At 38.7% G+C, this 24,787-nt stretch overlaps 1 protein-coding gene across 7 annotated transcripts in view; it reads right to left on the reverse strand.

Moving 5' to 3' along the window:
* Nucleotides 1–24,787, reverse strand: part of ENOX1 (ecto-NOX disulfide-thiol exchanger 1) — a 383,297-nt gene that overhangs the window by 34,494 nt on the left and 324,016 nt on the right. For all 7 annotated transcript variants that reach the window (XM_074859609.1, XM_074859613.1, XM_074859612.1 and 4 more), the window contains one exon: nt 11,060–11,244. In XM_074859609.1, the coding sequence (XP_074715710.1) occupies nt 11,060–11,244 (185 nt within the window). The remainder of the gene's footprint in view (nt 1–11,059; nt 11,245–24,787) is intronic.

Here is a 24,787-nt window from a genome sequence, read left to right on the forward strand (position 1 = left end):
TTTCCCTGAGACAAAATCCCAGTGTCAGGAATCAGAAAAGCATCTCATGGTGCTCACTGCGGCTCTGAGGATCCTGGAGAGGGATACTCACACAGCCCAGAGCTCTACCAGCACCAGTCTGGAAGTTCAGCTGGTTTACGTGCAACCAAAAGTGCTTGTCACCATGGCTGTCAGGTTGACCTGAAGAGATGAAGCCATGAATTAAGTCCAGATCAAACTGGTAGACAGCACTGATATCCTCTTACTGGCATGTCCAGAGAGGAAACAGGAAAGGAGAAAGAATGAATCTACAGGTTGTCTCTCCAGAGATCAATCAATGCATTTTAGACAAAAAATTGCAAGACAGATTGCTTGTTTCCAGTGGCAGCTCTGGAGCTGCTCTGTATAGAAATGGTAAATATCACTCTCCAGTGTTAAGCTTCCTTCATTCATGAGGACCAAATCCTCCCTGTAAATAAACGGGTAGCTAATTTCTTTATATGGGGGGGAAGGGTGTGTGTGTTTTATTTTGTTTTTTTCACACATTCCCACCTCCAATGCTGAATTTCTGTCAGAGACAGTTCAGTACCTCCCATATTGCGTAGATCTCAAAAGTGCAGACAGAAAATTACCATCTTAAACCAATCTTTGCAGCTTCTGAAACATTAAATATAGATGGCATTATTGAAGCCAGCTGAATTACTCAGACTGTGTACAATGTGATGCCAGTGTGGCCAAGAATGCTAACAACCGAACAACACACAGTGCCTCAAAATATATGAGAAGCCCTAAAGGGAAAGTAATAGCTTGCTGTTGTGTACCACTGTGCAGACATGAAATACTCCTTCTCTTTCCTGCCCACAGTTCTTCATTGCTTCCCAAAAGGCAGTGTTACATGTGTACATTTAAATATAAATTATGGACATATCTAGAAGTATGGTCACACACCAAGCCTAGCAGGACAGAGAGGGTGTCTGAAGGAAAGTATGGTTTCCAGCATGAAACCATCAACTTAGCATGCTAAGAAAAGGGATGCAGATCACAAGAGACCACAGGGCCTGAGGCTGTACTTATGATACTGTAAGGGTGACAGAATAATGAAAAAGGAAAACCAGCATTTGCCACAAGTTTAGCAGTTACACTGCTGAATGGTCCTGCCCCTGCTATTTTGGTTATAGTTTTCTCTACAGCTGCTAGAAAAGAAGTATGAAAAGGTTACAAAGACCTTAAAGAAAGGGAAGTAAAGAAGAGCAGACAAAAGAAGACCTCTGAGGTGGGAGTGTTGACTTTGATCACAGGTTGTGCAGGCAGTTTCAGCAAACCCAGCCCATTCAGCCACGGGAAGGAGGCACAGACTCCTCCAGTTTCTGGAGTAGCTGCAGAATGTCCAGAAAAGACCTGTGGCAAACTCTTCTGAAATTAGTGTATCAGTCAAAGAAGGATGGTCTTACACAGCCTTAACTGAGCCAACTCAGTTGAATGGCCATCTTAAGCACCTAGTGAACTCAGGCAAACTGAATTATCCTATCCATATAATATTTGGGGGCAGCACATTACTCTCCACTTACTATCTATAGGGAATATATCCCTATACAGGAAAAATGTGGAGATCTGATTCACTAGGTGCCTAAAAGTAAGGCAAAACTTATGCACCTCAAATAGGCAGGCTGTATCCCAACCAAGGCTACCTTTTTCAGTCCCAGTGAAACCAAGGCTTGCACACTAAACAGTAACCCAGGGAAGCAGTTCTCACTTGTGCAAAAGTGCAGCCCTTTCCCTTAAACTATACTAGAATCAGAGATCTAAAAACTATCAAATCATAGGCATTGAAAGGACTGCAGAGTTCACCTAAAAATTAAACCACTCACACTACCAATTTCTGAGGTTTATTCTATTTTTTTTTCCCCACAAGTAAAACCTCACTGTGTCTTTTATAACTTTATTTTATAGAAAGAAAAAGAAGTTACGAGTTTGCCAAATGGAAAAGGACAAAAATCACCAAGGAAAATAAGTGTTTCAAAATTTCTAGAAGCTGTTCACAAACACAGAGGGGAAGAACGGTAAATATTTCTTTTCAGAAACCTCCTTAGGTAGAAGGAAAAGAAATGAATCAAAATGAAATCTCAGATACACAACAAAATACAAATCCCTCTCCCAGTACTTCCACGGACCGCCTGGAAGAGTGTTTTTGTCTTTTTGTAAGACAGACAAGATTTCATATCACAAATGGCCAGCACATGGCAGGCTTGAATAATGAGAAAGTGACTTCCCAGCTGAGCAAATATGCATTAGTAACAAGACGCTGATGAGGCCAGACAAATCACCAAGGAAACAGGAGAATGTTAAAGACAAGTCAAAGAAGCTTTAGAAATGAGCCCTCAGGGAAGTTAGCCATGTTGCAGCATTAAGGGCAACATACATCCCATCCTAATGTATGACAAGGCATTATTAAAATGAAGAGTATGACTGTGGATTTTTTTTAAGGGAGTAAAAAGAAACACAATGTAATAGCGCAAAGTTTCTCATCCCTCCCACCTCTCAGGGACCACCTGTGACACAGGAACTACGTCAATGGTGTTATTTGGATGGATCATAGGGTTTGCAATGCCCAAAGAGTCGAAGTCCTGACCCCCCTGCCCTGGGCTGGTGAACTGCTGCATGTGGATCAACAGCCTAGCCCCTGCTTGTTGGGCATCCACCTGCAAAGTGAGTTTTCCTGGATCTCTGGCCAGAGGCAAAGACCATGCTGAACATGTTAGCTCCACAGGTTAACCTAGACTAGACTCACACCTGATGAGTGAGTGTGTATGGTGGCAGTACTGAAGAACTCTACCCAGCTGCTTCTTTAGGGAGATGTTTACCATGCTTCCCTCCCCCTGGTATTAGATTGACCGCAGATGTCCTACATTTTTACAGCACTTAGAGGAGGAGCAGGCAGGACTGAACCCGAGAAATATGCTAAATGAGAAAACAGACCGATGGACACAGACACACTGAAACTACCCAAAGGGAGGTTACAGAGATGATGGAGTCAGGCTTTTCTTGAATAAGGGCTGAGGATGAATAGACACATACTCCCCAAGGAATATTTCTATTACATATAAGGAAAATATTCCATGATGAGGGTGGCCAATCACTTGAACAAGGGCTCAGAGAAGCTGTGGAATCTCCATCCTTGGAGGTACTGAGAACATAGCTGGACAAGGTCCTGAGCAAAGCAAACAACTCCAGAGCTGCCCTTGTTTTGAGCAGAAGGATGGTGTTCGTGACCTCCAGATGTACCTTCTAACTTATGTTCTTCTATCATTCTAAAGAACATCTAATAGATACCAGACAATTAGCTCTCAATTTATTTTGTTTCTATGAGGCATAGTAATTCAGCCACAGCAACTACAAGGGGCAGTGTTAGGGGTTGGACAGTAGATGAACATGGATGGTGCAATGAATGGCTTAAGAGCCAGTCTACAGCTTTCCTTAGCCAAGTAATTTTTAAGTATATTCTTACTCCTCAAAAAGGACAAGTTCTCTTTGGTCAGCTATGGACTTTTGCAACAAATGAGGAAAAGACCAAGTCCTTAGGAACCTTACAGAATCAATCCCTCCTCTCAGAAGTGAAATTCTCCCAATTTACTAATTGATACTTAGCTAGCATCAGTGATCCCTCTCTGGGATGTGACTTTCACAGTAGATTACACAAGGTCTTTGATTTTGATGGTGGCCTGTGGAAGGGAGAAGTCTGACCAAAGCTCATTGCACTTCATCAATAAAGCCTCCTCCTACCTTTGCTAAATTAGGTGATTGGCTTATTACATAACCTTTGACTTTACTGGCAATAGGTGAGTGGACAGGTGGGCTTACAGTTTGCTCTGATCCCGATCAAAGGAAGAGGGCTGATCCCAGATGAGTGTCATGTTCCCTCTGCCCTCATATCTGTCCTACAAGGCAACCAGTTGGCACCTGGTACGATGCACAGTCAAAAGAAGACATAATCATCCATTTATAGCAACCTCATCTTCTCCAACCTTTTATCTGTACCTGTTCATTGTGGATACCTCCTAACCAGGTAACGGCACTTGAACTGTATGACCCCATCTCTTCTTTCATGGGACTGCAAATGAGCATGATACAGCATGGTCTTTCTCAACAAACCAAATTAGAGTTTTTAAATGTTGATTTCCTATTCAGGAAGAAATATTTCATTTATTTTGAAGGAGAATAAAAAGACCTGACACATTTTAATTAGAAGAATGACATTAGGGAAGAGAATCAATTTACTCAGTTTAATTCCCATTGAAACACAATTCCTGGTAGTGGAAGCAGTGTTCCTAGTAATGATCACATCAAACACATTTGGAAACTATGTAATCAGTAAGCCAACGCTAGTATTTAGGATCTTTTAAAGAATTCATATAGGATCACTGGACTGTAAAACTTATCATTAAATTAAAACTTATTAAATTAAAATTGATTATTTCTCTCTGAAGTGTTTATTCTTGCTGCCAATCTCAGTTTAGCTTTACCAGTGGTAGCAGGCAAAAAGATGTTATTCTCCACCATCTTACCACTAGAACAGCCATGGAGAATATGGTGCTTAAAGAATCTGTAGGCCCTTATTTATACTTCCCCTAATATTGTTGAAGTGGTGGTGGCAGAAATGAGAAATTAAACACTACTTTCAATAAGGAAAGGTTGTTAAACACAGAGGAGAACCCATTTGGCTTGGCTGAGATCTGGTAAATAATTAGTACTTAATTGCCAACTGCTCTTTTTTTTAAATATAATTGGAAAGAGTAAATATTTTCTGGAAGTTTGAACGTGGACAGTATTGTACAGAGCCTTATGGGAACATTTCTCTCTGTCCTGGGAGCAGACATATTTCTTAACCAGTTTCCAAATATCAACCAGAGGGTGAGAGAAGAGACAGGCCTGGAAGAGAACATCTGGACACTGAGTCCAGTCCTTCGTACTTATCTTGTATCCATTCCCTATAAAATTATCAGTGTTGATCAATATTGCCATTACTACTAGGAAAACAGAAAGATCTAACTGGAATTCATACTGCAAGAGTAGTAATAAAAAATATTTCCAACTTAATTATGCTGGTCTGTTTATTCAGCAGGTAAAACGCAAATACAAGGGGTAATGTTTTTTATCTCTTTTTATTTACTCTTTAATACTGCATCTGGAGAAGAGTCAGTTTATAGTTATGTGTAAATACATTGGGTGGGTTGTATGCTGAATAGATGTTTGGTGAGCAAAAGGTAGGTGGATAAAAAAAGACTACAAATCTCCTCTGAATTTAGGCTGTGTTAAAAAATACAGCCATAACATGCCTCATCTAGTCAACAATGATGTTAATTTCAGTGCTAAACTGCTAATAGAACCCATATATTTAAGGGTAAATGGTTGTTATAATGGTCATGGCACTCACATGGCAACAGATTCGGTAATTTTCAGCCAACAGCATGTCTGTCTGTGACTTCTGACATTTCAGAAAGTTTGTAGGTAAGAGAAAGGAATGGCTGTGACAGTTAACAACATCTGTGAAGTATCTGAGAGCTGCAGACCTAAATGCCAGCTGAGGCTTATTGGAATTTAATAGGTGGTAGATTGGTTACAAGAGTGATGTGGTAAAAAAGTCTCACAATGCCCTATCCTACTAGCTATTGAAACCTCTTGGACAGAAATGTGCTTTTCCTCCCTGCTCCACTGAAAGAGAGTGGACCATGGGAATAGTCAGTTCTTCCATTATTTGTATGAGAAAAAACTACTTTTTGATTAGGATACGAGAGGAAAGTCCTGAGCAATGCCATCTTTGCTTGTAGAAAAAAAATTTCTGCTAGCTCAGTGAGGACATCTGAAAATAGACTATCTCTGCTCCAGTGGCTGTGAATGGTAGAAATCCAATTCATTTCAAAGGCAGAACAGTGAGGTCAACACTAGCTACCTCTGTTTTTTCTACTCAGAATGATTATTATACATTATAGGCATATGATCTCACTTAAAAAGCTGAGAGATGACCCTTGTGCCATCTCACTTAGACAAAAGGGCCCTAACATGGCTCCCGGTGACTGTACTGTGGAAGCTGTGTGCACCCCACAGTCCTTGTCACCAGGTATGCACCCTGGCCATCCTCCTTTGAGGGAGAAGCGAGTGTAAGGAGGGAGTTGCGATGCACTCCAGCAGCTCTTCTCACCCTCCCAACCACAACAGTGAGGCATATCACAGACCAAACTGTCCTTCCCTGGATGAACACTGAAAGTCTGAAATGATTGTGAGTCATCTGGCATTTATCAGAGCCCTTTAAAAAAAGGTGTGTAAGTCTCAGATGCACGTGCTATTTATTTTACATGCTAAATGATCAGTAAACTGCAAAAGCTAGTAGGTAGGAAATGTCAGGAGCAATGTGGCCTTTGCTGTAAGACCTCGAGCTGCATATTGAACAGCAAGGACAAGAAGGTATTGAATAGGTGATGATTAACTGTGTACTCTCTGTCTGCGGCACTGAACGGGGAAGGGTCTCTGAGGTATATGAAGCAAAACGCACAGGCAGTAGTTCTGGCAATTCCTGGCTTCTGAGTGCTCAGGTTTGCAACCTGCATTGCTATTCAAATTAAATTGATATTGTTTGGGGAAAAAAGAAGACAAGACAAAGGAGGACTTTTATCCCACTGCATCAGAGTGACACCCATGTAGGTCATCAACAGGGCCAGAATATGTTCAGTGTCCTGCTGAGACATCCTGAGCTAATAGAGTTGGTGGCACCCACAGCAGTGTATCAGACTTTATGTCAGCCTTACACCTACCTCACATGACTGTTCCTATTCTTGCTTTCCACCCCAAGCACTAATTTTAGGAGAGGCACCCCTGTGCATCCCCTTCTACTGCAATAACCCACGGTTAGGCTTTAATACATCACCACCAACAAAGGGGAGCTTGTGCTGTCGCTGTGTGTTAGGAGCATGAACCCAAGTTCAGATAATGAATCAGGGCCCTTAGGGGATAGGGGCAATGAGGTGCCTCTTAAATGTCCCAGATACACCCCAGCATGTGCAATAGCAGAACTGTAGGCACTTGTGTACACTTCCCAGAGAAAACATAGGTGGAAGCATGATTTAAATGGGGATTTCTCGATGACACCCTTGCCTGCAGGAGCTTGAATTCAGCCCATCATGCTCAGCGAGTTGTGAGAGGAAAGAACATTACCATACATTTGCATCATGCAATGAAGCACCATGCAGAATTACCAGTCTATTGGCCAATGAACCAGTATAGGAATCAGTACAGCCATGCAAGCATAGCCCCATACCTTGCCCAATTAAGCCTATCAAAAAGGTGGAACTAACTTGTTCAATTAGAGAGCCATACTAAAGGACGTGTGCTTAGACTTCTGACTAACTTGAGGTTTAAAACATTGTCCTGATGGCTGTGCTATGGAGGTGGTTCATGAACAGCCCTGGATGACCAGTAAAAATCTAAAATTTACTTGGATATATGCTAATGAGTGCCACCTCCTATGTGGCAAACTGACATTTTTCAAAGGCTTGTTAACATTATCAATTTCAGAGAGATTTTATAAAGAATATGGAAACCACATCATTAATTCAGTAGAGACTCACTGTCAAATTCTGAGTCCTTGTTTCAAAGCATGAAGGTGCATTTCCTAAGAATTTTCTTTGGTGGACAACAAACAAGAAAAGCATAGTTTTCACGCTTTGTTCTTGGAATGGCTGAAACATTTTGATGAGAATTTTTTCAAAAGAATTCAGCTTACTAGTCCACATGGAATATGCTAACCCAAATGGTTAAACTTCAGAGAAATTATATACCCACTTATAATGGCAAGCATTAAGCAACACTACTGGGTGATATTTTCTGCATTACCTATAGCCATGTATCTGGTAAAACATTTCAGACCGAGAGACAAGATTTAAAAAATTCTTACAGCTGTGTTGTGAAGTATTGTAAAAATAGTTACTACTAAAACATCCTTCCTTGTGATCACAGACTTTGTTAGAGAATACCAAACACTGCTCAAAAAACAGAGCCATTCAAAAAGTGATATGCTTGGTATGTGTGTTCTCATATAGAAATAAATTGAAGGCAATACCACCTATGCAGCAGTGACAAGTTAATTCAATTTCCATCTCGAAATCAGGTAAAGTGTATCTCATTTGTTACCATGGATACAAGACATTATTTCCATTTGTTTGAGATCTCACAGTGGGTATGAAATTAAACTGTGACACAGTTTTATGGAGGAAGTTGACTAAAACCTGCATAAGTTCAGTGTCATTAGTCCAAAGGATTTTCTTTTTTAGACACAACAAATAAGCAGGTTGCTACTACTGCCCATAAGGTATTCTTCATAAGCAAACATCTGTGTGATTTTGCTGATGCTACTTTGGATCAGTAGGAGTGATGGAAGAGAAAATAAACATTCATCAGTCCTGCAAATGTGGGAAAGAATCCTGAAAAATACCCAGATGGTAGAAGTATATTAAAAATACATTGATGTTGTGTTATTTGCTATTGTTTGGCATCAAATATGTTTACAAAAAAATTTCTTGATTCCAAAAATGCATCCTCTTTATCAGACAAATCTGCTTTTCAGGCTGCAGATCAAATCATTTGTTCTTTAGTTTTCAAAGTTAGAAGAAGAAGAGGTGTATGAAGAAAGCGGGGGAGAATGAAGAGGAAAGGAGGAGGAATACATTTTTCAAATGCTGACATATATGCAGGGTTCAGGAATTCAATGGCATTCAGTTTACCTTGTCTGAAATTAATTTTAATATATTCAAAGGATAAAAGGGAATACAGGTCTTCTTGTTAAATTATTACCACTCAAGTCCTGGCTATATGTTTAATATTTCATAGAGACACTGATTTCCATAGATGCTGAGCACCTGCTATACTGATGGATTTCAGCTAAGGTTGTCATGTCTCAACATTTACAAAGCCAAGCTAAGATAAAACAGAGTTTACCTAAATCAAAGGTTTATTTCTGAATATTCATGCATGAACTGCATGAAAGCACAAAGGTTATGGCATGTCATGACTATGGCTAATCATTGAAATCCAAAGCCATCATTCAGCTGCCTAACTGACTGATAATTTCCCACCAAATTCTGAACTCCACCTCCCGTGCTTCTGTGTTGTTGCCCTCCTCAGCATATTGTCAGACTGGATTATCTGCAAAGTCTTCTCCAGCAACTTGGGCCATCTCTAATTGTATTCCATTGGGAGTTAGTAGGTCTGACCCTGAGATGGCAAACTAGAAAAATTCAGAACCTCACAGCAAAATTGTCATGAACATAGAAACTCTCAGAGGAATAGGGACTACAGTGTCCATTGCTAGCTTAACGGAGAGATAAGTCATGTTCTGTTATTGACTTGCATTATTAACATTTGCTTGAAGTTACAATAGAAATCTATTTATATTCTACAGACCTGATCATCCTTCATCCAGACCACAGGTAGGAAATTATAATAACGCAAAATGTGCATTAGGGCTCTAGCATTTTACTTTAGTGATATTTTGTGCCCACTTTTCACTGTTTTTAATGGACAATTATCACCAGGCTGAAAAGTACCACAATATTTATATATGCAGTTAAATTTAATGAAGCCAGTGATATTTAAGTATCCATTTATATAAGGATAAGATCATGAATAGACCTTAAGCATATCTAAAGTATACTGAAACCTCAAGTATTTCTGATTAATGACTTCATTCCTAAATTCAGGAAACATTTTATTCCTGAATCATCAAAGACTTATTTTCTATTTTCCAAGTATTTTGTTCAGAATTATTCCACTATACCATAAATCACCCTAATTTTGTAAAACTCTGCAGGGTTAAAGGGTCTTATGTTCATATAAACACACATGTAGTCTTGTCTTGTGCTCTGTTATTCGGTGTTAGATGGGATTTGCAGACTTGGATTAGATGGATATCGTGATAACCATGCAATTCCTAACCCAACCAGGCAGCTCATATGAAAATGAATGTGTCCTGGTTTGTGTCATTGAAAAAACAGCTTAGTACAAGCTGGAAGTGGGTACAACTTGTTCCCTTCTGGAATCTAACAACCAGGAGTGATAAAGGAGAACACGCATTGCTTCAGGGCACAGATGAAGGAGGCAAAATTAACTTCTGCAGTGACATCTCGAGAAGCTCCATTCAAGATGGGAGCCCAATCCAGTGTTGTAGTGAGCCACTGCTCTTACACTCTGTCATGTACCAGATGAATATCAGTGCCTGGGCAGGGAAGATGTTACACACATGCATGTTGAATGAGGGGTGCTTATCTGTTAGTGGACATGTCAGATGAAGCAGTGGGAGCAGTCTGGATGTGCTTGCCACGACTTTCCCAGCACATGTCAGGAGCACAGTAACAAATAAGGGAGAACGCTTATGATGGACTGACCCCTCCCTTCAGGGACACATTGCACTTTCTTGCTGACTAGTGTCAGAGAAAAAGCTTTGTTGCTGCATTAAACCACTTAAAACACTGCCTGAACGAAAAGGTTACATCCATGGGTCAGCATAAATAATAAAAGCTCAGGAGATAGCATTGATGTTGCTATCCACTTGCAAGTTAGCAGGAGGACAGTCTGGACAAGCTGGAGATGTCACGGTCATCCTCAAACAAGAGCAGGAAAAAGACAAAGCTAAGAAGCAGAGATGTATCAAAAGATGTAGATTAATGCAAATGAAGATACCACAGAACATTGGCTATGCTACACTGAACAAATTTTCTTGAACTTTTGTGCAGAATTAGGGCCAATTGGATTAAGTGAGGAGTGTAATATGGAACGTACTGAAGTAATTTGCTCCTAACTAGAACATTCATAGGAGTTTTCTTGAATGATCAATGGGTTTACAGTTTATGAATTCCTAAAATTACTATCCCTAAATATGTCCTAAATTCCTCCTCTCCTTTCCCTCATCTAAAATCTCTAAGATTTTGACTCTGAAAAGAAATCATGACCTTCATGACTAATAGTCTTGAGTACAGCACAGCCCCATGGTACCATTTTGATAAAAAAGACCTGTTCTTCTCTTCCTTAGCAATACCTGCTGCATGCCTTGCATGGTCTGCTGTAGGAACTGCAGCTGCTGGTCCTTCGTAAGGCTCTCTTCAGTTCGAAAGAGCTGTCCTTTCTCCTGTTTCAGGAGCTCCACTTCATTCCTGTAAGCATCCAGCTGCCACCGAAGACTATCGTTCTCTTCTTTTAGCGCATACGCTTGGGCGGCTAGAGCTAAGAGAAAATGAAAATATGAACAAATCAGTAAAATGGATTGTTTCCTTACAAATAATGCAGAGGACATTGTCAGGGGAGATGATAATACAGCTGAAAGCCAGTGAGACATTTTGGAGCTGAGACAAGACCCAGCAGAGCTGAAAATTATTAGGTTCTGGCAAAGACTGTTGCTGGGAAGTTATTTCCTGGGATGGAAGGAGCCATAAAGCAACCCTGGATAATTCAAACACTACTTGCAATCTGGTAGCTAAATTTAGGCTTATATTTTAGGAAGAAACTGGCATGCAGTCCAAGGGCAAAGCACCTACCAACTTCACAACATTTTCCCAGTGATGTTATAGGAACTGATACAACCATTTAGTATTTATACTAGTGTAGCGGCCAGATGTTCCAATCAGGTCTGTGCTAAGGAATTTTGACTACATAAAGTTGCTGGATTTAGTCCCATGAGACAGGAAATACAGAAATTCCTCTCTGATCTCGCTACGAACTACTTTGTAGCAATGGTTATGAAGAACCATTTAGACAGAAAAATGATGTAATAGAGTAAAATTATATAAAATGCAAATGCTCAAAAAGAGTGTTGGCACTACAGGAACATTACTACATTAAAGGCATTGAAAGACACTTAAGTCATTTCCTTAGGAAGCTCCATTTGGCCCCTTTTCAATTTAGAATGGCATTTTTATTATCATAACTGATAGCAGGTGTTTGTGAAGAAATCGATTAGTATGCAGGGATGGAAATTACATTTGCCAAATGACTTGCACAGTCTGCAATATAAGCTAAAATTTGTGTAGCAAAAGGCAGAAGGCTATAAAGCATGTACTAGGAACATTATTTAAATAAATTATCCAAACATAAATACATATAGGGAAGTGTGGCATTCATTACTTTAGGGATGTGGTTATCATCCTATAGAAGAACCCACTCCTGGTAGTATTTATACTTGGCAGCAGCAGTGGTCATTTGGCATAGCAAACTGCCATACTATACTATTTTCCTTCTTGGAACCTGGTAACACAACAACATTACAGAGCAGCTGTAATTAAAAAACAACAATCTACCATAGCCAATTCTATCAACACTTGGTAACTGAAGCACATAACTGATTTACATTCCTGATTAAATGATTTCAGGCTTGGTATCACAGAATTCTTTCTTGCCCACCTACAATAGTAATATGGTTAAACTCCAAATTATATGAAATTGTATATTAACTCCATTTAATGGTAGGCCTCTCTTGACTAGACCTTCCACAGATAAAGAGTCCCCTGGTCCTCATGATAACATGATTCAACACATTTGTGAAATCATATCAGCACTTAGATAGAATGTCACAATATTTCATTATCAATAAAAATGATTTATCTTTGGTAGAATAAATCTACCTTTATCTCACATAATTTTTACTAATTTCAAAATAGTACAAATGCATTATCCAAAATAAAGTACCACTAGCTACTATTCAAATACAGACATGGATTGGTTATTGTGCTTAATTTGGATATTCTACAGAATCTCTCTGGAAGATTTAGCAACAGTTACAGTATTGTTACATCAAATTAAATTGTTCTGAAAAGCATGTAATCATCCTTCCATGACAAAATTTACCCTCAAGAAATTGCAGTGATGAGTCCAATGGGCAAACAACAGGATGAAATAATATTTTTTTTGTAAGACCCAACAAGCTATAATAAAAGAAAGATTTAAAAAAAAGAAAAAATAGGCTAAGAAAAGAAAAACTTCGGTTTAACAAAAACTCAAGTCAAAATTAAATAGTTTGGGTTGGAAGTGACCTCTAAGGATCATCTAGTTCAATGCCCTTGTCATGGACAGGGACATCTTTCACCAGATGATGTTGCTCAGAGCCCCATCTAACCTGACCTTGAACAATTCCAATGATGGGGCACCCACAACTTCTCTGGACAACCCATGCCAGGGTCTCACCACCCTCACCATAAAAAATGTTTTCCTTACATTCAATCTAAACCTACTGTCTTTCAGTTTAAAACTGTAGTCCCTTGTCCTGTCACTACAGGCCTTGTTAAAAAAGTCTCTCTGTCATCTGTATTCTCTTACTCCTACCAATTAGGCTCTTCCAAAATGTAAACTTTTGTTTTTTTAATGTAGGACTCAATTCTAGCCTCAAGTGTCTACCCTTCTGCTCTCTGAGAGCATGAAAGGAGACCATCATGGGCATACTCAAGTTTTTACAGTGGCTTGGGAGCAGTAGTTCATCTGCTGTCCATCACATAATCCAGCTCTTAAAACACTTCTGAGAGCTGTTGTATAAGTGGAAGTCATAAGGCCTATGTACTTGTTAATCATCATCCCCACTGAAATGTGAGTTAGGAGCCAGATTCAGCTGAGGTTCAGGCTGCCCTACCTGGAAAGGCTGCTGTTGTGTATTTCCTGTGTCACACTACAGCCCAGTTGGAGAACTCCTTTTTTGGCCTCCTAGGTGAGTTTAGGCTATTGAGTGGGGCTAGGGACAGCATAAGTCTGCTACAGGGGCAGCAAATTAGGGAAAATGGAAAGGGCTACGACATATTGCAAAAGAAAGTAACCTGTAGGTGATGAGCCTATTATGGTTTAAAAAATAACTCATTCAAATGGAACAAGTCACAGTATATATGAGCTGTGAAGGCAACTACCCATTTTGCCTGTAAAAATACAATACAGATTTTTTTACTCCTAAAAAAATCAGAGTTGCACGTCTGAATGCCACTATTTTAAAATTATTTTTAGTATACTGTATTAAAATCTATGTGACAATAATTACATTGCAGTACTACCAAGAAGTCCCATCCAAGGACGGGTGCCCTGTTATTCTAGATTGCAGACACTGGAAGACAAAGGCTGTGTTTGGAAGAATGGTAATATCCCAAACAACTTAAAGTGAGAGAGTAAGAATACAGCAGAGGTAAGTTTTTGATATTAGGCAGGATTCCCAGAGGTGTACAACTTTTTATCAACATTATTATACACTCTAGTGATCTTCCCAGCCATTCATAGTAAGCAATTAAAGGCAGAGTCTGAGGTAGAAATATGTCCTTAAATAAGGATGCAACACATCCAGCAGCAGAGTAACAGAATGCTAAATTGTTACAAGCTTTTAAACGAATTAATTATAGATAAGAGTCCACAAACGATATGACATTAAATACATGTAGTTCCTTTGCTATTTAATTTAAAGGTATAAATAGTCAGTTCCTAACATGTGTGGACAGAATGGTTAGCAGAAAAGGAGAATAAGTCAAAGACAGACATCTGGTGGACCCCAGGGACTTTAGTTCATTCAACACTGGGTAACTATTTTAAACAAAATCAGAAACATTCTTTGTGTTGACCTGACATAACTATAATTTTAAGATATTTATAATTTAGTGCATAAAATTAAAATAATTCTGGATTCAGATCAATGTCTCTTTTGATTCCAAACAAAATATCTATTATAAATAAAACAAATCATAATTTTTAAAAATTATATTTCATTTATAATAATTATATATTATAATATGCCATTTATTACATATTATATAAAGAAAGTCACTTCATGAATACTATATTAAAATTAGAGGAAAATTTTGGGGGAAAGGGAATCTGTATTTTAAAAAGTAAATACTTTTTAAATTTTTACAGAAATTTTTGCTATGACTTCATTGGCAAAGCTGATGAATGTAGTTTTAGTTGGAAAAAAAAAGTTTACTCAGGTCATCTCAATATTATTTATCCAGCCATTTTAAGTTTGGTAACTCAGATACTCATTGCCAAAATCCCTCTCTTGAGACATGCTAAAAAGCATCTTAGGATGAAAAGACAATGAATGCTGAAGGCATTTACAGAAGAACTATATACAAGGAAGCTATATCAAAAGAAAACTCTGACATGAATCCCAAATAGCTGCCCATGCTGCAAGCAGAAGGAAATATTCCTACCTAAAAAAACACAGCTGGAAACAAGTTCAATATACACTTTATGGCATTTTCACTGAGGGATGCAAAATGGCACCTGCCTGGCTCAGAGAGGCAGCTGAAGGAAGATTAGACATATGTAAGTGGGGGAAACCTTCACATTGATATTTTGAGGACATCTAAGAGGTTAGTGTGATTTCCTTGTGCAGAGGCAGAAGTGCTATATACAATTTGGCAACAGCCTTACTGGCAAGATAAACTCCAATTAGTGGACCCAGGCCAGACCCAAATCAAAAAGACATTCTTTTTAAAGCCAGAAGTGACTGGCTGTTCATAAATCCACTGAAGTCTAAGGACACAGTCATTGACCGATGTCTCAGAAGAAAGAAACAATTAACTTTATTTTTCTAGAGCATCTATCTTGGATAGTTAGGAGCATGCTTTCTTTATGAGTAGTACTGATCTGTACCTGTGCTCTGTGACTACATTTAACCTAATACATAATAATGCCCACTAGAGATAACATAGAGTAACTCTTCACAGGTGATACAGGGTATTTGTATCATTGTATGACTCACAGCTTGTCAGGAAATAATGTATCTATTTGTTGAGGAAATTAGGGAGAGTTCAAAATTTTCTACCAGTTCTACTAATGCACACCTGTGCTGTGCATTTCTTATTAGATGGTGCCCTAATAACATTATAGTTAACATTAATGGCAGACTACTAATTCACATACTAGGTACACTCTGAGTTGAAATGCATAGGCAGCAGGTTATCTCAAGAGTCTGAGGCAGTCTGGAAGTGGTATCTGAAAAACAAATGAGCAAACACTAACAACAATAACAGAAAACCCTCTAGTAAATTCAAGAGCACGGACTTCCCTTAGGTCCTCCCAGCAGAACTTTTCTATAGATTTTTTTTCCTATAGGTTCTTCTATACTTGTATAGAAATAGATGATAAAACTGAAAACTTCTGGGATTATTTGTCTATCTTGAGACTTTTGGTCTAACGTCTTCAGCAGAATTTCTCATGGTTTTGGAACTTTAGCCGATGTATTAATACAGTGACATGGATGAAAATAGATGAAGAGCATATTCCCAAACCTTCCTGACATGTGAGTTCTACTAATGCCATTATCCTAATTTCCTGACTTGAAAACAACATTTTAAATGATATAATGCTCCTTTTGATAACAGTAACAAGAAAAGCATCAAAAACTGTCAAAATGATGGTTGTTATTATGGTAATTTTTTGCATCACTCCCATTGCAGAACATTTACAATGTCAGAAAAGCCATCTTGCAAGACACAGCTACTTTTTCAGAGTTTTCAGCTTGAGGGACTGAAGAAATGTGAGAGGAGAGAAATAAGGACACAAAGTTCACAACTGTAAATACGAACAATAAAATTTATCTCTGGCTTCTAGCTAGTTTACTTCTTTTTCAAATAGGGGAACTGTGAAGCAGTACAATCAGGGGAAAATCAGCAGGGAAAAATGTTTCTGGAGGACCTGGAAGGGCATGAGCCATGTCTTGATGCTTTAGAAAACAGGGTAAATTATACATTAATGGCATTTGTCATTCATAAGGAAGGTGGTCTTATCAAAAGTGTAGCAAAAATATCTTAGGAGATATGTTGTGTGTTATCTTGAGAAAGGGCTCAAGTGAGGGCCAAAGAAAAGGAATTCCTGGAAGTCAAACATGAGGTCATAAGGTTTGGGTATGGGTATAAATTTTGCCTTTAGGCTGAGGTCAAATTCTAGGAAGAGCTACGTGGAACAAAAGAAAATTTTGGACCTGAGTTCAATATGTAAAGGAAGAGGAAAGGCAGTATGTTAGGACTCCTGGTGGTAGCACAAGAAAGGTAGTAGCATTTTTAACAGTTACTGGGTGTAAGAAGGAAGAGTTCAAAAGGGAGTAATGGACCTGGTTTCATGTTGAATGTGAGGGGATACACTGGTGTGTGCATCCTGGCATGTGTCAAGAAAGGGTGATGCTGAAATTGTTTGGGGCTGCCTTGAAGGAAAAACTTTCAGCTTCATAGACAAGATGGGACCACTGGACCCTCATTCATTTTTATCACATAAGACTCTACTTAGTGTTCCAGCCCACAGGAAATTAAATTGTGTGCCACAGTCTGAGGATTCCATCGTGGTCACTCAGTGGCAGGGGATGAGTGAGGTGATGCCAGTGAGTCACCCATACTTTGAGGTGTGTGGGAAGTTTGGGTTTGCAGGAAGTCTGTGAGGTGGTGGGAAAGAAGGCATGCCCCTCATTGCAGACAGAAAGCTGGATAGCCTCTGACGTGGGGGAACACACTGAGCAACTAGAGACGGGTTAACCTATGTCTCCACCACAAGCTGTCAAGGCTGACCCTCTCTCTGTATTTTCCACTATTTAGCTCCTGGCAGAATGAGTTGAGGCTCTTATTATCTACAGCTGCCCAGGTATAGATCCACTTGTGTCGCACTTTACTTTTATAAACCCTACCATAAAATCTGAGCTCTGAGAACAAGTTTTAGTCACACATGCTCTGTGCACAGTTCAAAGGTGTTTGGGAAAGCAACTATTTGATGGTATCTCCAAGAAGCTTTCTGGAAGAGTAAGACCAAGGTACACCTCAGTCACTTTGAGGCACCTTCTCAGCCCACTTTACTGAAAAGTCAGGCTGCTGAGTCCTCTGATATCTAAGGTGGTTTTGATCCATTGCCTTGAGTTCCTAGAGCACACTTTCTTTTCTTTACAGAAAGTTACTAAATACCTGATCACCAACATAAATAGTACTTGGATGTCAGTGATGGGTGCCTAGAAATATGTCTGATATTAGCAGATAAAAACAACATTATTCCTATACTGCATTCTTTAATAAATGCCTCTTCCATTGTTGTCCATGTTTCCACCAAAATAGACTATGTCACTTGGCTTTTTTTAAAAAAATCCTTTGGTTAAAGCTTGAAAGCAGCTAGGTAACTAGCGTGAATAAACTCTGAAAATAGAATTAGAATGGTATAAAAATAAATAATTTGGGGCAATTACAAGCTAACCTAGCCATGAAAAGTTTTTTCTTTCCCTGTTCAGACATAATGTAACCAAACAATGAAGCAATTTCCACATTTTTTTCTAATGTTAGGCATACTTCATTTGAATGTCTTGGTACCTGCAATTTTAAACTCTAAGGTCACAAATTATCCTATATGAGCAGGGGTTATTGTCATTAATGTTAGTGAGAGTTAGGGCCTGCACACTGGGAGGGAGATTTACTCTTTTACAAAACTTGCTTTATTCAGGTGCAGTTGCTTCAAAGTCCTTTCCTCACCATGCAGCCTATGTTCAATGCAGAGAAGCCCATTATACCAGTTATGTTCATGATGATACCAGATGTTCAAATTGAATACTCATGAGAATTATTTTCAGGCTTCCTATTCACATAAAACTTGCTGGTGAACAATTAGTAAATGGAAGGATGCTGCCAAAAAAAAAAAAAAAAAAAAGAAAAAAGAAGAGTTGCATCATCATTTAACTGCAGTTTTAACCATCCTATCCAGTACAGACAGATGTAACATTTGAGAAACCAAAGCACTTCTCGGAAGAGAGATTTTCTCAGTTTACAAAACTTCTTTCTGCTTAGCAGACTTCAGCAATAGCACTGTTCTTCCCTGGATTTACTACACGTGGCTCACCAGTAATTCATGAAGGCTTATTATTTCTTGTGTAATGAAGCATATCTCTTTGCAAATGGCAAAGAAGGTGTAGGGAAAGGGAGGGCAGATTACAGTCCAGCTGGGCCTAATAACAAAGTACCACGCAAATGCTGGCTCTGCAGTGGACTAAGAATGCCCCAGAGAGCAGTGCTGTCAACTCCTGTGGTGTTATGATGAGACTCACGATAGCTGACATTTTATTTAAAGCCCTAGAGAGATCATTAACTGAAAACCTCCACTTTAAGTTTCTGGACTAGTGGCTTCCAAACTTTCTAGACTGTGGGTAAGTACCGGCTCTCTGTATTTCACCATGCTCTCACAAACTCTGACTTTTAATTAAAAACACTAACAAGGCAATTTAATCTCACTGTTTTAGCCAGTCCTAGGAATAAGATGCAAATTACTTACTACAGTCTTACAAGTGATCATTCACTCAGGAGCTCAGTTTGGGATCACTGATCTAGTCATCATGGCTGCAGAAAACCCACCTGAACAATGAACCAACTTTCTCTAAAGGGCTCAAAAGACAGAAGCCTAATCTTCCACTTTAAACCAATCTTTCTACCCCTCTCTTCGTGCTTTCCTCTCTTTTACCTCTGTACTGGTACCGTTCAGTTCACTTTCTCCTTCAGCTCCAAACACTTCAGTCCATCTTTTTGTTCTTTTGTGATTCTCAGTTGCCTGACATTTCCAGATGTTTCTCTCTTACCTCACTCATACTTATTTTGCAGTACATTCTCCAGTGACCTCTTACCCAGTTCTGTCCCAGGTAAAGTGCACCATTAAGTGTTTTGGACTTTCCTACAAAGATGTCACATCCCATTACTGAAATGCATATTTAGAATTTGGAAGAGACCACCTTGTTACAATAATATCAAAGCCTGTCACATTTTAGGGCTATTTTACTTGACAGCATCTCTTTGGAGAACAGGCATCTACATAGCTCGTAAATGATATTTTGACAGTTGCTAGTTAATCTGCCCCACTGAGACCAGTTTCTCCAGGTCACCTCTTTAAAGCAAAGGGCCCTTTTTTCCTCTCCTTTTTGGGTTGCATTTCTTCTGCTACCACCCATGATATGTATAAAGCCCAACTGACTTGGCATATGCATCAGGGGAGACAGAAGAGGGAAGAGTTGGCTCTTCACAGACAACTGTGATGGGTAGACTGTTAGTTGGGTTGGTTGTTGCATTGCCTTTCCTGCTTGGTTCTCTTGAACTAGGGCATAGGAAGCAAGCCATCATAAGAAAACATAGGGGTATAACTTTGATCAAAAACAGTAGCAGTTCTCAGATATTTTCAAAATTCAGTAAAAATCACTCATTTTCACGGCTTATTATTTGGTTTGTGATGAGGTGAATTTTTCAGATACTTTATGTTTACCAGTAACTGATGCCTCAGTTAAATATAATTAATCAAGTACTGAATCTTCTGCTTTTTTTCCTGAGAAACAGAACTGTTACAACACTTTTACAGAGACTGTGCTTTAAAGATGCCAGCAAAGAGTGACTTTTTCCTCTAATCAATGGTATTAAAAAAAAGACTGTATTCCTGTAACACTAAAAACGAACAGAGGAGATTTTAGTCTCAAGGATAAAGGAGTATGTTCACTCAAGTAAGAAAAGCACTGGTTACTGGGAAGATGCCAAGTGGCATTGATGACCCTCTCTCATATCAGTAATGGAAAAATACTGCTTTTATTAATGGTGCTTTGCAACTGAGGGTACAGACACTTGAACTCTACATGGCACAGGAGATACTGATGAATGCTCTGTGTTTTATATATGTCACGTTAATCTTACATATATTGCATAAATGGATTGTATGTATGTGTGTACATGTGATACATAAATTACTTAGGATATTCAAACATTATTGGATATAGGTGAACCTCTGTGTAGGCGGGTTACTGATGGTTACTTCTTAGGTGTCAAAGAAATTGCTATATTTTTATTCAGACTGAAACAATAAACACTGGTATTTACAAGATGAGTGGCTGCATTGCTGTTGTTGGCAGTCAAATTAGGAATTGCATTCAGGCCCAGCACCACTGTGACAACTTGAAAAAAATAATCTGTAGTACTTACTTATAAATATGAAGAAACTGTTGTCACTACTTGGAAACAAACTTGAAAGTTTGCGCATGAATCCCTCAATTTGTCACATTCGTTAGGGAAGAAAGGGCTAATCTGAGTGTTTTACTGTGGTGGTTTGAATTGTTCTGATTTATAATAGGCAAATTTTGTTCATAAACATAAAGTGCTTTCTATAAATGTGAGGATAAACCACTTTTGTACAAAATCCTATTGCACCTTAAATTGCAGGAAAGTATTTATCCAGCTATCACTCTGACCTTGTACTGGATTGGAGGGCTGAGCTAATCTTTCTTTTAAAATTGTGCATAATATTGCAATATTTGCTCAGATACTTTGGCCTTAGATAAAAATGGATCTTAAATATGGGAGGATGTTTTTAGCCCTTTAGAAGGCATAAGCAAATGATCACATGAAGCTTGTAATTTCTTGACTCTCCCATTCAGAGACAGCATTTCTTGAGCCATTTATCCCTTATGTGAATGGAAGGTTGTCCAGAAGAGCTGTATCTGCAAGGCAAAACCTCTTTTTCTCCCCTTCATCCTGCCTCCATCACATTCAGTATCTGCAGACAGAGGCCACTGTGCTTCTTCACAATTTAACATGTTTAGTAGGTATTTTCTCAGCTACTGAAAAATAAAATGTGTTGCAAACTTGCAGATGAAAGGGTTCTACAGAGCTTAGTGGTACTTCCAGTCCTTTCTGAAACAGACCACTTATTGAAATTTTCAAAAAGGGTGTAACTTTGAAGACATAACCGTGAAATACTCCTTGTACCAGACTTTCTGGGTAAACCACTGCTTAGAACTTTGTATCTGCGGGTGTTGAGCAGAAGGTGAGTGCAAACACTCTGAGCAGCAGGCAATAGCTTGTGGGATCAAGGTCTAACAGCACACGCATCTCAAAATCTATCAAGAAAACATGATGAGACAGATGACTATCTGATAATAGAACAACATGGGGAGAGCTATTGCTTTTTATAATGTTCTTCCTCGACTGTTAAAATGTGCTCACTTGCCTCAGAAAAATTTAAGAGGAAAGACAGTCTATATCTGACGCATGACAAAGAAGCAATGAAGAAACTAGTGCTGTGGGCTAGCAAACACCCAAATCTCTTCAGAGAGATCCCTGGTTGACATGTGAGGTGGGCACTTGGCAGTTGTAGACGCAGCTCAGCAATCACAGATTACAAGTGCTACAAAGACATGCTTGGCACAGTTCTTGCACCTGATGAAACTTGCAAAGCATCAGATATGTGGAGGGCTGAATACATAAAGAAAAAGTTGGCAAACTAGTTTGCCCATTGAAAGGAAAAAAAAAAGGCAATTAGAACACCTAATTAAAAAAAAAAAAAACAAAACAACAAAACAATTTTCCTCCTTTAGAATTCTGTATGCTGGTGTTCAAGGAGTCACATGCTGAAATTAGCAGAGAAGTGGAATAAAATTACATGGTTTTGGTATCATATCTAGTTTGTCAGTCTGCCATTTCACATCCTAGAGGACTGTTCTGTTTTCTTTTCTCTCTGCCATGAATCTAAAACCAAATAAGACTAAAAGAAGATCATTCACCTCCAAGCAGCTTTGAATCCACTTGGCTTTCAACTTTATGAACCAAATCCTTCAATATATTGGCCACAAAAATGCTATACTATGGATATGTATCTTTAGTCAGAAGCTTATTTTCTTGAGATGGTGTTTAAGCCAAAACCAAAGAGCAGGACATCACAAAACTGCTATGAATCTAAGATTCACCCATCAAAGTAAACCAACATCACTAACTAGTACTAGTTTTGGGAGTTTCTGTGGCCATCCAGCTTCAAGCATTAGCTCTGCTGGGTGTGTTTTTAACTCCTGGCATGTAACCACATCACAGACTGCCAGTTAGCTGGACACACAAGGAACAAAAAGCTGCACACTTTGAAAAGGGAGCTTTTAATGCTTTGGAAAGTTCAGCCAGCCTTGCATGTCTCATGACATAAGGATGCTCCCCAAACCTGCAATTATGAGTTTAGAAGCTTGTACTGACATTAGAAAAGACTCTGCTTTCTGGTCATTATTTTCTATGACATCTTAGCAATGGCCGATGTTTCTTGGATTTAATGGTGGATAAGAAGGTACCTAAATCTCCACCTCAAGCAATATCTGCAAGCTTCTCTAATGCGCTGGAGTGAAAAGGGTTTCTAAAAACAACAGGGCATGAAGGGCATCATAATTAAGAAAACCTAAACCCAAGGGCTTATTTTAAACAATAATAGAAATGATCTTTCAGTTGAGGTCAGAAATAGGTTTTAGGCTGAAGCCACTCTTGAAGGAATCTGTTGTTTATGCTCTCTTTAGAATCAACTGTCTTCACAGTTATAAATAGGGCTCATTCTCTTGAAGGCTAAACATGAGAGTAAGAGCACAAAAGCTTTATATTGGAGAGGGCACTATAAGGAAGGTCACTTTATAGAAAGCATGAAGTGTAATTTGGAGAAGAATGCTAATACCAGCTATATCAGATTGTGAGGAATCTGAAAACAGCATATGTCCTAGTATTGTCTTTTATTGATTTTGCTGCCAACATCCCACTTCAACAATGTTACAGCTGCACTTCAGGATTCTTAATGGAGGGGGATGGAGAAAATCAATATACAGAGCTTGCTTCTGCTGCCATTGAAGTCAATGTGAGTTTCACTATTAACTGCAATGAGCACAGGACAGAGTTCAAACTATTTTGTCACTTGGTGTTTGTTTTTTCTTTCCCTTTTTATTTAACCTCTAAGGGGCAATGTGTACTGTTATCATGTGTTTTGGAAAAGCCCCATTTAAATGGGGCAATTCCCTATCAAACTGCAAGTCTACACATTCAGAAATGATGCCCTGCTTTATGAAACCTAATGAAAAATTATAGCCTGTATCCTGAACTGGGAAAGTTACAATAAAAGATATAGGATTTAAAATAAATTCTAATAACAAAATCATTTTTTTCTTAAAAATATTTTCATTCAGATATAAAGCAAATAAAAACAGTTTAGCTTTCACTGACTTGTAAAATATTACTTTCAATGTGCATTGTTTGCTCTATTACAAATAGAGGGATGAACCCAAACTTCTTTTCACTACTATTTTAATGCTATTTACACAAAATGAAATATGATAAAATTATCCTCAAAAATTATAAGCATCATCTTCATTCCAACAACATGCCGTTAATTTTGTTCTAGCATGAACACAAAACATATTTTAACGTGCTGTCAAAATGAGATACTAAGAATGTCAATAAAATGACACTAAAATAAATGTAAATTTAGATTGCTGTCACAAGTGGCTGCTTGGTTTTGTGAAGATGTTAGGTTGCTATAGCATTTTCCATAGCAACTTTGCATCTTATTACATAAATAATCTCTCAGTGTCCTTAAAGCTTACTCAAAACAGGATTAAATCTATTCTCATATGTAATGATCCTGTATAAAACCTTATCAGTATGAAATACCCAGAAAACGTGATAAAATGTAATCTAGATAATAGTATTTCTGGCAGTTGAAAAGCATCAAAAGTGCAACAGACTTGTTTTGTAGTAAATGGGACATCCTCCTAAAACCCGTATTAGGAAAATGTCTTTGAACTGTCTGTTTCCTCTAAAACATGAAAGTTAAGTTAACCCCTTCAATGCTGTGTCCACAGGACCAGCACAGGCCTTCATCCCAAAGCCAATTGTGCATGATCCAGAGGAACTGGCCCAGTACCTGGGACAGGACAAAGGTGTCTTTATTCCCCAGGGAAGACAGGCTTGGCAACCTCCTTCAGCCTGATTCATCAAGGCATTTCTGCTAAATTCAGCTG

The sequence above is a fragment of the Strix uralensis genome, chromosome 2, assembly GCF_047716275.1.
Source record: "Strix uralensis isolate ZFMK-TIS-50842 chromosome 2, bStrUra1, whole genome shotgun sequence".
NCBI lineage: Eukaryota > Metazoa > Chordata > Aves > Strigiformes > Strigidae > Strix > Strix uralensis.